We start from the raw sequence: 15,217 nt of genomic DNA on the forward strand, positions 1-15,217 counted from the left end.
ATGACCCGTTTGCAAGCAAAATATATGGAACATATTTCCCTTCACATGTTTGTCACAAAAAATGATATTCACGAGGAAAACCTTTTGAGATCAATTTAAAAGGAATTGAATCAAAATCATCTAAATTAGTTAGGATTTCTAATACCACTAATTAACTATGAAATCAATGGGAAATTCCCTGTTTCTCATGGGGCATTTTCGTGAATAAATCAACAACTTTTTCATTATTGTGGGCTCCACAGTTGAATAAAGTTGTTGGTTTATTTACGAAAATGTCATGTTACCATGAGAAAATGGGGCATCATCGAAATCAATATTCAATTCCTAAATTCTTTAAATTTTTTGTTAATCATCTATATGGATCATGCATGTTTTCGTCTAGCTCGAATAAAAGAAAAAAAAAATGTTGATTAAGCACAAACCTCATATTTTTATTAATCAAAATATTGATTTATTGGTATAAAATACTAACGAACATGAGAATTAATTAAGCAGAAGGAAATATAATGGTAGAATCACAATTTCCTAGCCCCTTAGGAGTGTTGGTGCAGTTGATAAAATTCGTCCCAGTTTTATCAACACAATGAACAACTTGCCAAATCTGATTATTCCCTTGAGCGTCATGGTTACAAAAAACTGTAGGGTGAAATCCGGTGGCTTGAGAGATGGCCGCGTTTATACTTTCAAGCGAATAGTTTTGGTTATTGGGTTGGATCCCTGCTTTCGCGAGAGCTTGGATGATGTTGATCTTGTTATTCAGGTTTAGAGTCACATGAAAATATGCCATTTCGTCTAGGACTGATGTTGCGCATGTTCCGTGCTTGTTCCATTCATGTTGCCAAAATTTCTTTCCAATTTGTGGGCATGTAAATGATGGCCATTCCTTTTGTAGCATGTCCTCTATGGGCTTAATCTGAAATAATGACAAAATTTTATCAGTTTTATGTTTATTGAGCAAAATGCGTTATGAATTTATACTTATAACGTTATTATATTTGACTGTTGATTTTCGATCTATTTTTCTCTTCATGATACGAGTTTCACTTTGTCTCTCTATTTCTATATGCTACATAAGTATTTACATACTACGTATTAATCATCTTTCGCATAAAGAACATTAAAGAATGACCGATTATAAAAATTGATGCAGTCATTAACTAATGAAAAAAAAAAAATGACGACAAATAAATGAGCAATACTTAGTAGTTTAACATAGTATCATTACTATTATGGTTTACTTTTTTGAATTTCATCTATAACTTAAATTTTATTGGGAATCTCGATTTTAATTTCTTAGTAAAATCAATACGTACCACAGTCTCGTCAAAAGTTGCACCAGGGCAGTTTTCAAGGGCGCTTCCATCGTTTTGACAAGGCCAAAGCCCAGCAATTGTAAAATCTGTTACATGCACTTCAGTTGGTGGGTAGCAACAGCTTGTTCCTTTTTGGTTACAGTATGATGGCAACCACTGTATTTTTATGGAGAAAAAAAAATCACGAGCACAGAATTAGATAGACTTACAATCCATAATTAGAATTCTATTGCAAAAAATAAAGGAAACAATTTATCTTAATTATGTGAAACTTGTTCACAACAATTAAGTTTAATGTTGAGAGAGAGGGATAACTCAAGTGGTTAATGCTTGCTCCTGTGGCTCTCTAAACACCAAAAAAAAAAAAAAAAAAAAAAAAAAAAGTTCGCTCTAATTACTATATCACCCATCAATTTTCATTGTATACTTTTAGTCGACCCATTTAATGCAAGTCCATACAAAATTTATGTGAGAAAAATTTTAAAAACTCACCTGCTGAATAAAGTAAAATTCGCTAAAATCATTGCTAGTGTGACCGCCGAGAGTTAGAACTGCTAAACTTAGCACAAGCATGATCATCAATAGTAAGCCCCTGCATTTCGCCATTGCTTTTTTCTTAGAGTAAGGATAATTTAATTTATTTATTTTTTTTTTAAAAAAATGTTAAGCTTAGAATGAACGAAGTAATGGGTAGGTAACCACTATATATAGTCGTTAGAAGTTTACAACATTAAAAAGAATATCTCCCATTAATAAATGCAAATCCTTTTTTTGGGTACTTTGCATTAATTATTTTATGATCTCATGAGATTAAATAACTTTTCCATGAATGAAATCATAGATATTTAATTTTTTCTAAGTAGAAGTTGTAACTTGTGCTTCACAAGTTTAGTTTTTCATTCACTATCAAATATTTGTTTGGTTGTGTAATTAGTGTATATTGGCTTTGTTTGTGTGCACAATAGCTTAGCCATTTGGACCTATCCAAAGAAGCCCATCAATTCCAGTCCACGGTCTGATCCGTATGGAAGTCCAGCCCATTTTGGCATATATCAACTAAGACCGTCTTTAAGTGTATGGAAGTCCAGCCCATTTTGGCATATATCAACCAAGTGCACATTAAAATTAATTTTGTATCAACTGCACATGAATTTTTTTATTCAACGTTTCAACTTTCTATTGTAAGTAATCTCATTCTCATATTATCACATGAGCATTAAATTCATTTTTCTCCATCTCTCTTTTCATCACACTACATTCATTTAAAGTAGGTGTTGCCGTTAGTTTATGTTAAAAGGAATTGTGATATCACTGACATGGATGTACTTATTATAAGAGAAGGTATTACAATTCGTGTGTCAAGTAATATAATATGCTGTATTTGATTAGGATATGTAGTTTTTGATAGAGAATATATGCACAATTTATCTTTGGTAGAGGATACTATAGTTTGTTAGAGGATATCATCATATAGCCAATAGAGGATATTGTCCAACTTATAGATGATATCACAGACACAATTATAAATGATATCATATATCCAATAGAGGTATAGTCCAGCCTATAAATGATATCATTGCATTGACACAATTATAAATGATATCATATAAGCAGTAGAGATATCATCTAGCCAATAAAAGATATTATAGACACAATTATAAATGATATCATATAACCAATACATGATATCATAAACTATATGATATCATAAACACAATTATAAATGATATCATGTAGCCAATATAAGATATTATCCCGTCTATCCATGACATCATCTGGCTTATATCATAGAACCAATAGAGGATATCATCCAACTTATGACAGATATCATAAAAACAATAGAGATATCATCTAACTCATAGAAGATACTCGTATCATAAAAACAATAAAGGATATAAAAAAAAAACAATAGAGGAGATATCATCCATCGTAATGATAATATTGTAGACACAATACATGATTTCATCAATCCTTTAGATGATATCATCTGGACAATGAAGGAATAAAGATTTCATATCTAGTAATCTTTATTTTCAAAATAAACAAATACAATAATTGTCTTCCTACCATTGAAGGTCAACAATGGCAGAACCACTTTTGAAGGTCCCGTACTAAGCTTATGGGTATAAGCTAATATGCTCATTTCTCAACCAAAATACATGCATTTGTTATCAAAACGCTCACAATTCAACATACAATCACACAGGACAATTAATTTCAACAATTATACATCACACAAGAAAGCCCCAAATCGATTTTTTTGGGCATTTTTTGAAATATCCGAGAATCTCAAGCAATTTTCAAGCCAATTCAAGAATAAATCATGGACAAATATAATCAACAATCAAAGAGTTTCTCGCCGCCGTCTATGATACCACCGCTAATAACAACGCCGTCAATAGGAGCGATCATTGGTATAAAGCAAAAACCCGCTGGACTGACGAAATATTTGGTCAGTCCGGATTGACGCAATAGTTTGTGCTATTATAATAAGAATTAACGATAAAATAAAACTAAATTAAATGACCATTTGAATCACATAAAATTGACTAGTGAAGACAGTATCAATTATGAATTATCACATAATTAAATAGACTAACAAAGACCGTCACATGATTAAATTGACTAGCAAAGACGTACAAGATCAATAAATTGACCGGATTGAATTATTCACAATACCGGATTGAGTACAATAATGATCAACAAATTATGATAGTTGTTGTTTATTCAAAAGTGCAACACAAAACATAATCAAAGAGTTATAATAATGCAATCGAGGAAGCTCAACAAATAACCTAGCTTAGCTTGGTACAATGGTACGTACTATACTATTAATAGTAGGGAGGTAACTGGATATGAGATGCACAATCGTTACGTCCCGAAGGAATGTAAGGGCATTCAATGAGATGCTTCCCACTTTTGTCTGCACAAAATGTGACTTGCCAAATTTGGCTATGTCCTTGAGCATTGTGGTTACACCTAACCCATGGGTGAAACCCGATGGATCGAGCTAGAGCCCTCTTGATGTCCTTAAGAGAGTAAAACTTGTTGCCCGGTGTAATACCGGCTTTTGCTAGGGCTTGGTAGATGTTGGCTTGCTTCTTGAGGTTCAAAGCGGCTTCAAAATAAGGGATCTCACCTAAGACTGATTTTGTGCATGTTCCGTGCTTGTTCCATTCATGCACCCAAAACTTCCTTCCGATTTGTGGGCATGTGAAAGATGGCCATGATTTTCGTAGCTCATCCTGCATGAATTTTATCTACATTGCAATAATGTAATATTGTATTAGTTGGTAATTTGGATTATGGCTTTATTCTTCAACTTGTCAAAATAAGTGTCATGTTTAAATCATCTATATTTCAAGCTTAACAGACTCTTATGTGAGTGGTGTATGATATGGTGTCAAGAATGTCATAGTGAATGTCGCTCTAACTTAGTATCTAAGTTATGGTGTCAAGAATGTCACGAGTTTGAATCTTAACCATCACCCCTTTAAAGTGAAATACTCCGTATTAAGCATTGGGTATGGTGGGGGCCATGTAACATCTATATTTCAAGCTTACCAGACTCTTATTTGAGTGGGCATGATAAAGTACGAAATATATATTGTGCCTTAACCATCAACTTAAGATTTGTGTTAAATTTGGGTTCTTTAACAAGACCTCACATAATTATTATGTTTGTCCGAACGTTTAAATGGTCATTAACCGTGGTTAAAAAAATTGCGTTGAAATTGAAATTTTTAAAAGTTATTATTGAAAAAAAAAATGAAGAAAATGTAAGATTATCATACCCGACCAACATCATAGTTGTCGTCACCACAATTGTAGGCAAAGTTTCCATCACCAGAGTAAGGCCATAGCCCATCAATAGTAAAATCTGGACTAGGTTTCCCCCATTCAGGATAGCAACATTTTGTTCCTGCTTGATTACAGTATGAACCTAACCACTGCAACAAATTAAACAAAAATTATATATATTTACTATATTTATTACTTTTAGGTTCGATGAATGATCCAACTAGACCAAACCCTAACAAGTCGCGAAAAGAAGATAATTTAAACTATTTTAAAATCAAAATGAAAACAAGTTAAGTACCTGCTGCACCAAATAGAAGGCTTTTAGGTTAGTAACGGTATTACTTCCAAGAGCTACAACTGCAAAACTAAGGATCAAGACGAGTTTCGCCAACAATGAGCTTCCTGTTTTGCCCATTGTTCTCTTTGAGCCCTTACTAGGTTGAAATGCTAATGTTTTGAAATATGTCAATGAATATAGTTCAATTATATAGTATTCCTTCACGCGTTTTAAACTATCTTATAATATCTTAGGCTATATATTAGCTTATTATGATTGCTTGATTGAAAAGTGTAAATCAGTTACGATACTATAACATGGAGTATTTAGTGTAACTGTGATCTGGGTTGATTATACAAATGAATAGCAAGATCCGAATTTAATGCAAGCAAGTTGTTAGAAGTAAAGATGTTAATTATTAAGAATAATCTCACATGTAATTTTGTCTTACATATCATATCATTAATATGTGAGTGATGTTTAGATAAAAGTCGGTTGAATTTGATTAGATTAAACACTCATATATGAGCTAAATGTATATGTCATTATTAGATGCATAATTTATCTAATATCAAACTGTTAGAGGACCATCTCAACCAAAAAATTAATTCCACTTTGAAGGAGTGACGGATGAGATTCGAACCCGTGACCTTTGTGTCACGCTGGCTCTGATACCATGTTAGTGGACCAACTCAACCAAAAGCTTACGCTGATGGTTGAGGCCCAGGAATATATTTTATACTCTATCACAAACAATTTGAGGTTGATGCTCAACCATCTTGATTTTGGAATCAAGAATTAAGATTCAGCAATTTGGTTCGATATGTGTGTCAGCTAGTTTAGTCACTTGATTAATTAATTTCATCTAAAATCTTAAAAGTGGTGGATATTAGAGTCTTGATATCAATATTATTATCAAATCCTTTAATCGTTAGTATAATATGATATTATGTGGGCATTTAATATGAAAGATAATAATTTAAGCATAAGGTATCTACTTGTTGGGTTCATCTGATGAATTTTTTTCAAGTTTTAATGTTAAACTAGTTAGCGACCCGGGCGATGCCCCGGATTTTTAGTGTGTGACTATTTTATTTAATTCCACGCACTATGTTGTCTTGCTAGAATTTTGTACCTATAATTTGCAAGTTCTTCATTTTTAAATAGCATATATATCGAAAATTAAATAGCAATAATAGAATCCCGTAAATGCATAAGTAATAGTTAGAGTAATTAATAATACCGTACTTGCCTTGTTTTTACATTTAGTAGGATATATTATTTATTAAGTAGATCATTTATCGACTCTATCTCTGTCTCATTTTTTTAATTTTGTGATGCATCTTGGTTATTTGCGAGGAGTTGTTTTTCTTCTGCATCTTCTCCTTGCATAAGGTGCTTTCCAGAGTTGAGAAGCTTCGTTTGTTCAGTTTCCCTGTACAAATTCATAAGATGATATCAGTGCTTTGGGTTATTTTTTGTTGGGAAAAAGAGGGTTTGGGGCTAGGGGTATCAATATATGCTTATTGTTTTGCATAATAAGAAGAAAGTACCTTAGGCTATTGGAATGAAGTGTCAAGTGTCGATCACTGAAATTAGCCTCAAACGACCCTATAAATTCCAACATTAAAAAATGAAATCAATGAAAATAACAAAACAAAGTTTAACATGCAGTAATTTGACTACTTATCAAATCAATAATTTGACTATTATGCCCATTAAGTACAGCTCTAAAAATTCCTCATACAAAGTTTAACATGCAATAATTCTGAAACTACTTATCACATCAATAATTTGACTATTATGTAAGTCATCAAGAGTAATAACAATAGAGTAATATAGCTCTTATTAGACTTGCTGACTTCTTCAACAACCAGCTGCGGGTAGTCAATTTCTGGACACTTGAAAACACAATACTAACTTGACTAATCAAATGCCCTGAGAAAGGTCATGTGGCTATGAAAGATGGCGCTTCTCAGGTGCTAAATTCTATTAGGTGGTTTTTTAATCACTCCACGACAATAGATACTACCACAAATCAATAAAATGAGGATACTTTCAAAGCAAAACACCTTTGTTTGATCACTCGACCGCAATAAGTACAAACAAAATTCAATGAAATATGAGTATGTAAACCTTACGAACGTTGTGACAACTTTGTGACATAACATGGTTAGTTTTATACTTTTATAGTGAAAGGTTGGGTGGTAGTACTAATGTCACTCATTAATTCAGCCATTAATTCCACAAATTTAGCCAGAAAAAATTTAATTGTAAACTGTTATAGTATGAGGCAATTCAATAGTTTAGTCTATTTTTTTTTTTTTTTTCGGCAATTCTAATTACTACTCTTTAAATGATTGAATACTTTTGTGAGTCAAAAATTGATAATATTGTACTCAATTATTCTATTTAATAAAATTGATTATACAATCAAGGCAATTAAATCATTTTATTTCACAATCAAGACAATTAAAACCCAAATTTCACTTAGGATACTTCTTAAAATCATAGATCAGTTACCTCTTTTTGAGGGGTTGCAAACCGTCAATTGAAAACATTGACGGCGTCGGCAGCCGACGACCCATCCTCCACCATGGTGGACATGGCCTTCCCGTCCTTTAGTATGCCGACCACCATTGTCCGAAACCTTGGTTCCTGATATTTGTTGGAGCTTTTTTTAGTAGAGCCATGATGATTCCATATTGTTTTGATACCAAAATTAAAGATTTGGGACTTTATTTGGATTGTTTGTGTTTCATGGAAAACTATGAGTATTCACCATCACAAGAATGATAGAGGAAGAAGACAACATTGATTTTTATTTAATTTTTAATATTTTTTAAGAAAGAAATTGCTATCAAACTTATTAACAACTGTGGCACGCTTACTCACTTAATACTCAGCTCGTATAGTATTATTATTCTAAAAGAATTGTTTGTTGTTTGTTGTTTGTTGTTTTTTTTTATTTTTATTTTTATTTTTTTTAAGAAAACAAAAAGAATTGTATTTGATCTCACAATATTATACTGTACTTCTAAAAGTTTGTTTGTTTGTTTGTTTTTTTTTTTTTTTTTTTTGAGGAAACTAAAAGAATTGTATTTGATTTCACAATATTATACTGTAGTTCCTATGTGTCACATATTTGGGATTTATCAATTGCTACTCCGTATTTTAATAGGGTGAATTAATATAAATATTGCTATGTTAATAGTAAAGGGTGAATAAGGTGATAGAGTATGATGATGTGGCAGTTGATGTGGTAATTTCGCTGACTTGGCTTAATTTGGGGAAAAAACTGACATGTGGCAGATTATAACTCCTTGCACTTGAGTTTTAATAATAATATTGATAATTTTCACTTATACGTAGTTAATTATATTAATGGTATGGTTATCGATTGTCTGTTAACCATTAATTAAATTTTAAGTTAATACTTTTTTGCTTTTCTAATAATTCCAACCTTAATACATCAAGTGTTAATTACTCTATAAACAATAATAAGTTTCGTTTAGTTGGATACAAACCAATAAAATAAGTTCCAATTCAATTAGTTATTGGATACAAACCAATAAACAATATATAATAAGTTCCAATTAGCCGATAAACAATAATAAGTTCCAATTAGTTATTGGATACAAACCAATAAACAATATATAATAAGTTCCAATTAACCGATAAATAATAATAAGTTCTAATTAGTTGGATACAAAGTTACAAACAGCACGCTAAAGTAAATTAAAAAAAAAAATATTATCTTAACAGTTAACTGTTTACTCAAAATTATAACCATAACCATAAACAACTATTATTAACGGTTAGGTTAACCATAACCGTTTAATTTTAAAGGGTTGGTTAATTAACCTATAAAATTTGTTGGTTATACCAGTTAATGGGCATAATTTTTTTTATTTTTGCACACCCTTATTAAATATCTTGCAAACAGACATAAGGCATAGAGGCCATCAGTAATTATTCTTCTCAAAAAGGCTAGTCATCATACCATGAACACCGCACATTGAAATCCCTAGTCACAAAATATTTTGAGAATAAAAAATAATAACGTGTGTTTACTCCGATCCGTAAAATTTTGCTTGGGTACAAGGAAAACAAGGGAGAAGAGAATGGGAAGGGAAAGGGATAATAGGGCCTAGGGAATAGGGATGTCAACGGGTGGACAGGTGTTGAGCCCATGAGAAAAAACCCACATGTGAGTGAAAGTGTTGTCCCACATTGAAAGAATATAAAAGTGAAGAGAAATATTGGGATGTGTATCCCACATTGAAGAAAAGAGAAAGCCGTGTCCACTTTATAAGACTAAGGGGCTACTCCCCTCATTGCCATATGGTTTTGAGGTGGAACCTCCTTAGTCGTATAAAGTGGACAGTTGTGACGGGTGTAGCCCAGGCCCGTTTATCAACAGGCGAGATTTGACTTCCCCATCCTCGACCTGACGAGCCTAGGGAATAGGAATGTCAACGGGGTGGGACAGGTGAGATTTGGCTTCCTCATCCCCGAACTGACGAGCCTAATTCTAAAACCATCCCTGCCCCGTCCCACCCCCTACCTAGATATCACCTTCCCCGCTCCATCACACACCCTTAGTTTCCCAATTTACACTTTATGCGAAGCCATTATCATAATTGACATTTTTAGCCCTGGCTCTATATTGAAGGCATTGTGAAATGTACAAATATATATCATTGACTACTATATGATGCTACAATAAAGTAGACCTAAGTCACCTAACTAAAAGGATTATTGGATCAAAGAAATTGACTAACAAAGAAGATATCATTATGTCACTACATTGACCAAAATAAATATTCACAATACTAGATTGCGTACAATAAGATCAGCAAATATGATAATAGTTGTTTATTTAAAAGGTGCAAGGAAAAACGTAATCATAAAGCAAGAAATACAAGTAAAGGAGCACAATAAATAATCTACTAGTATATATATCTTAGTACAAAACTATTGGTAATAGATGGGGTACTGGATTTGAGATTTACAATCGTCAACTCCGGACGGAATGTAAGGGCATTCGATGAGGTTCTTCCCGGTTATATCGGCGCAAAATGTGACTTGCCAAATCTGGTCATTTCCTTGAGCATTTTTGTTACACCTAACCCATGGATTAAACCCGATAGATCGAGCTAAAACCTTCTTGATCACATCTAGAGAGTAAAACTTGTTGCCTGGTGTAATCCCGGCTTTTGCTAGGGCTTGGTAGATCTTGGCCTTGTTCTTAAGGTTCAAAGCGGCTTCAAAGTATGGGATCTCACCTAAAATTGATTTAGTGCATGTTCCGTGCTTGTTCCATTCATGTACCCAAAACTTCCTTCCGATTTGTGGGCATGTGAAGGATGGCCACGATTTTCGTAGCTCGTCTTGCAAGAATTTTATCTGCATATATGGAGTACTGTATTAGTTAGTGACATGGATCAAGGTCTTGGTCTCTTCAACTTATATAAACGCACGTTTATTAAATGGATTATACAGAAATATTTAGCTAGTATCAAAGAGTAAAATTATAACACTACTATAAATTTAAACAAAAAGATCAAAATGAGCGGTATGTAATAACTTAAAGTCAATACAAAATTAAATTTAAATTGTTAGCGATGTATCAAAAACAATATCCACCACTAAAACCAATCTTATCACATAAGATATGGTCTTACAAAAGGTTGTGTATGAAAAATATTTTCTATCCTTCATTTTCAAAGTCGCAAAATTAAGTGTTTTACAATTATCACTACATACACATCTTATATCATTAATATATTTAGTTATCTTTTTATGAAAAATATATACTTAATCACAATAACATAATTTATTAGTGTGTATCCAAGATAAATCTAACACGATCGATTTTATGAATGTGACTAATTTTTTAACGAACAAAGCAATGTTTTAATAATGTAAATTACAAAAAAATTATTAAAATAAATTGAGTAAAATGAATCATACCCGACCAACATCATAGTTGTCGTTGCCACAATTGTATGCGAAATTTCCATCACCAGAGTAAGGCCATAGCCCATCAATAGTAAAATCGGGACTAGGTTTTCCTGATGGAGGGTAGCAACATTTTGTTCCAGCTTGATTACAGTATGATCCTAACCACTGCAAGAAAATAAACCAAAATCATATAGTGATTACATTTATTATTTTTATACTCGATGAATGACCCTACTAGACCGAACCCTATTAAAAACTATGGTATAAATCGAAAAGAAAACAAGTTAAAAGTACCTGCTGCACCAAATAGAAAGCTTTTAGATTAGTAACGGTATTACTTCCAAGAGTTACAACTGCAAAACTAAGGATCAAGACGAGTTTCGCCAACAATGAACTTCCTCTTTCGCCCATTTTGTCTCTCTTATAGATCGAGTTGAGATAGTTATGGTTGGAAAAACATTAGTAGATATAGTTACATTATATAGTATCCCTTTACCGGTTAGAATTATGTTAATTTTTGTTACATCTAATATCTTATAATATCTTACGAATCTTAAGCTTAATTATGCGTGCTTGATTGAAGTGAATAAATCAGTGAAGATTTTATATAACATGGTGTATTAATTAGGACTGTGATCCTACATATAGATTGCAAGATCCGAATTTAAAGCAAGCTGTTTAGATGTGATGAGGTTTTTAAGAATAAAATCACATGCATGTAAGTTTGTCTTACATTAATATGTGAGTGATTTTGAGATAAAACTCGGTTAAACTTGTATATGATTATATTAAACACTCTTGTGTAAGCTTCTTTATATGCTACTTGTATTAGATGATTCATCTAGATCTAGTATCATCTAATTTGAAATCAATGCTTAACAATCTCTTTAAATATGTGTGTGTCAATCAATTTAGTTAATGTGTTTGATTGTCTTAATTAAATGGTGGATGTATGTGCTTATATGGTTAAGTTATACCATCAGTAAAGATGTATATAAAACAAAGAATAGTGATAAAATGTAATTACCAATCATTTAACTATAACAACTATCAACAATAATAAGTTGAGAAAGTTAGTCCTTTGACATGATATTAGAGTCAAGGGTGACAAAAAAGTTATGACTTCAAATATCAACCTATTCTACGTACTCTAACTATAGTCTACTTACGATACAAAATAAAAAAGTGATCATATAAGGATTTGGATTCAATGGGGATTGGTTGTACCCTCTTTTCTTTTATTAGTAGGTTTCACTCTATGAGGATGATGATGATGATTTTTGTTTTGTACTTTTAATTTTGTTTAATTGGTTTTAATTGTTTTGTACTACATGTCTTGGCAAAAGCTCTTGTGTCTTTTTCAGCTCATTAACATATATGCCAAAAATTATATGTTCTCAAATATAAATTCAATGGAAAATTTAATTTGATACAATGGTAAAATTTAGTATTGCCTAAAGCATGTTCATAAGCAAATGCTTGAATTTTCCAATCGATAAGTTCATGTTAAGAAGTTGTAGTTTTGTTTAATTTGTAATTTGTAATCCTTTAAACTTGAAACAAATGAGCTAGAAAGACTCCTTTAAATAGTTTAGCAAGCTTAATTTTAAAAAGAAAACAATGACCAATGACTATGTTATGGTCCTATGTCGTATTCAATGAGGAAAGACTTTGGGCCTTACATGACCATGTTTCGGACTTTCGGTCCACTATAGTCAACAAGTTTCCGTCATTGAGGTTGCTAATTGATATTCAAAATAAATAATAAATGGTACAGAAAATAATAACGATATAAAAATGTTACGTAATTGTAATTATACAATGTCAATATGTCATTGGTGGACCTGGACTCCTGGATTCCGGGAGATATTTTTAAAATTAATTTTGAACTCAATCTGAATTTAAGCTTTAATTGGGCATTTACATTAGTTAATCCTCAGTATACGATTACTTGACGTTCTTGTTTGACTTTTTAATGTATGAGATATTGAGCTCAAAGCCCTCAATCTACTTTAGCTAAGAGCAAATTTTAATGTGATCCTATTATAGTATTAATAGCTCAATAATGAAAACAAAGTTTGCCTCAAAATGCATTTTTCCATCAATAACTATTCCAAATCACTTACTGGCTAACCAGTAACCACGTTACCACGACACGGTGTTAAGTTGTATCATATGTACATATTAATTAATATTGTTTTTTCACTAAAAATGTGAGCGCTTGTTAGGTGTGGTACAAATTTGTAGCCCAAATCATGAATGGTCTTGATCAAGATTAATCATGATCGTTCTAGAAGAGACTAATGCTAAGTATGACTGTATGAAAGTGCAATAACAAAGAAATCTAGAAATTTCTTTTATAAAGACAATTGCAAAATGCAACATGTGATAATATAGGATTCTCTACCTTCTTCTTAATCCATCGCCATTTACAACTATATATATGGAGTTTGGGCACTTCATTGATGATTCACACAAGAGAAGCCACTTACTAGCTATTAGCCTTCCTAAATACTACTCTTGAATGCCACGTATAGTGGATTATTTCAGTGCTTATTATCATATTTTTGGGTATTTTTTTCACGTTAAATATTGTGTATTTCTTTTTAACTTTTTTTATGTGATCTTTGCTTATGGTTAAATACACTATGCATTATTTTGTATATCACATACTCAACCAAAATCATATACATACACTCAACTTTCACAAAAACTCCAAATCAATCACTCAGCTTACAGATGTTGCAAATATGAACTACCTAGTTAGGGGGCTGGAGATTAAATTTTCGGCATTAATCTTTTGAGGCAAAGAAATTTTTTTGAATTACATTAGTACATCACTATTCTATCCCTCAAGTGAAGAAAACAAAAATTACAACCCAAATATATCTCTTCTAATATTGGAGTACATATTTAGCATTTTAAAAAAATCATTATATTATATATTTAATATTTATAATTGCAACCAAAAAACTATTTTTAATATAGTGTTAATTAGTTGTTTAATCATGTCATACAATTTAGTACCTTTCCTTTGTTAACCGTTTAGAGCGAGCAAGTTGCAACTAGGGATGGCAACAGGTCGGATCTGGACCGGGTCCGGATGGACCCGGATCCAGATCCGTTTTTGTATGTAGGATCCAGATCCGACCCGGATCCGTCGGGTCTAGAAAATGAAGATCCGGATCCGGGTTCGGGTCCAATATATTTTGCCTAATTTTTTGCAAAAAATGTAATTTTCGAGTCAAAAAATGTAATTTTCAAACTTACGCTGTTGGTTATTAAGTTCAACCCAAAATTAACCAACTTATACACTCATATTTTGAATTAAAATTAAAAACAACAAAAAAATACGATGTTACATATGAGCTAGTGAAAAAACAACGATGTATATATATAATATGAGCATCCAAAATTCATCTCTTGAAAGGGTTAATCTTTATCATTACTAATATTATCAACATTTTAAATAAAGAAACAAACAATTTTAGTTTTTTTTTATAGGAAAAATAAAAAAAACGGGTCCATGGATCTGGATCCGGGTCTAGGGCCTAGACCCATATCCAGATCCGTTTTTGTCAGCATGACCCAGATCCGTGAAAAACGGATCTGGATCCACGGATCTGGGTCGGGTCCAGATCCATTGCCATCCCTAGTTGCAACTTGTTTGTATGTATAACCTAACATGTATATTCACTTTTTGAGAATTGAATAATTCATTTCCAATTTTTGTGAAATTTGAGTGACTTTTATGTTAGCATTGCGTATACATTGTAATACCTTACATTGATAATAAAAAAATAAAAAAATAAAAAAAATTGATAAATTAAATTAATTATTTATAAATACTACGTATGTA

The 15,217-nt window shown here is 32.0% G+C and overlaps 2 protein-coding genes, 1 long non-coding RNA gene and 1 pseudogene across 3 annotated transcripts; all 4 read right to left on the reverse strand.

Moving 5' to 3' along the window:
- Window positions 1–487: 487 nt before the first annotated feature.
- Window positions 488–1,919, reverse strand: LOC145563774 (ribonuclease 1 pseudogene; annotated as a pseudogene).
- A 2,028-nt stretch (window positions 1,920–3,947) lies between these two features.
- LOC145620964 (ribonuclease 1-like) lies at window positions 3,948–5,670 on the reverse strand. Its single transcript, XM_081676042.1, has 3 exons — window positions 5,413–5,670; window positions 5,108–5,263; window positions 3,948–4,573 (listed from the first exon to the last, which is right to left on the reverse strand). The coding sequence occupies exons 1-3, from the start codon at window positions 5,527–5,529 to the stop codon at window positions 4,145–4,147; spliced, it is 702 nt and encodes a 233-aa protein (XP_081532168.1). The 5' UTR covers window positions 5,530–5,670; the 3' UTR covers window positions 3,948–4,144.
- A 1,027-nt stretch (window positions 5,671–6,697) lies between these two features.
- Window positions 6,698–8,147, reverse strand: LOC145622144 (uncharacterized). The gene is made up of 3 exons (XR_014109258.1): window positions 7,915–8,147; window positions 6,945–7,002; window positions 6,698–6,826 (listed from the first exon to the last, which is right to left on the reverse strand). It is a non-coding gene; the product is annotated as an uncharacterized LOC145622144 (long non-coding RNA).
- A 2,096-nt stretch (window positions 8,148–10,243) lies between these two features.
- LOC145623148 (ribonuclease 1-like) lies at window positions 10,244–11,854 on the reverse strand. Its single transcript, XM_081676500.1, has 3 exons — window positions 11,653–11,854; window positions 11,368–11,523; window positions 10,244–10,800 (listed from the first exon to the last, which is right to left on the reverse strand). The coding sequence occupies exons 1-3, from the start codon at window positions 11,767–11,769 to the stop codon at window positions 10,369–10,371; spliced, it is 705 nt and encodes a 234-aa protein (XP_081532626.1). The 5' UTR covers window positions 11,770–11,854; the 3' UTR covers window positions 10,244–10,368.
- Window positions 11,855–15,217: the final 3,363 nt, after the last annotated feature.

This window comes from Chenopodium album, chromosome 1, assembly GCF_948465745.1.
Source record: "Chenopodium album chromosome 1, dcCheAlbu1.1, whole genome shotgun sequence".
NCBI lineage: Eukaryota > Viridiplantae > Streptophyta > Magnoliopsida > Caryophyllales > Amaranthaceae > Chenopodium > Chenopodium album.

Excerpts from the sequence above, each read along its gene's own strand:
- LOC145620964 (XM_081676042.1), bottom strand. The coding sequence starts at position 5,529 with ATGGGCAAAACAGGAAGCTCATTGTTGGCGAAACTCGTCTTGATCCTT. Across the intron at positions 5,264-5,412 it reads CCTTCTATTTGGTGCAGCAG|TGGTTAGGTTCATACTGTAA; the intron begins GTACTTAACTTG and ends AATTTGTTGCAG. Across the intron at positions 4,574-5,107 it reads ACAACTATGATGTTGGTCGG|ATAAAATTCATGCAGGATGA; the intron begins GTATGATAATCT and ends ATTGCAATGTAG.
- LOC145623148 (XM_081676500.1), bottom strand. The coding sequence starts at position 11,769 with ATGGGCGAAAGAGGAAGTTCATTGTTGGCGAAACTCGTCTTGATCCTT. Across the intron at positions 11,524-11,652 it reads CTTTCTATTTGGTGCAGCAG|TGGTTAGGATCATACTGTAA; the intron begins GTACTTTTAACT and ends ATTTTCTTGCAG. Across the intron at positions 10,801-11,367 it reads ACAACTATGATGTTGGTCGG|ATAAAATTCTTGCAAGACGA; the intron begins GTATGATTCATT and ends CCATATATGCAG.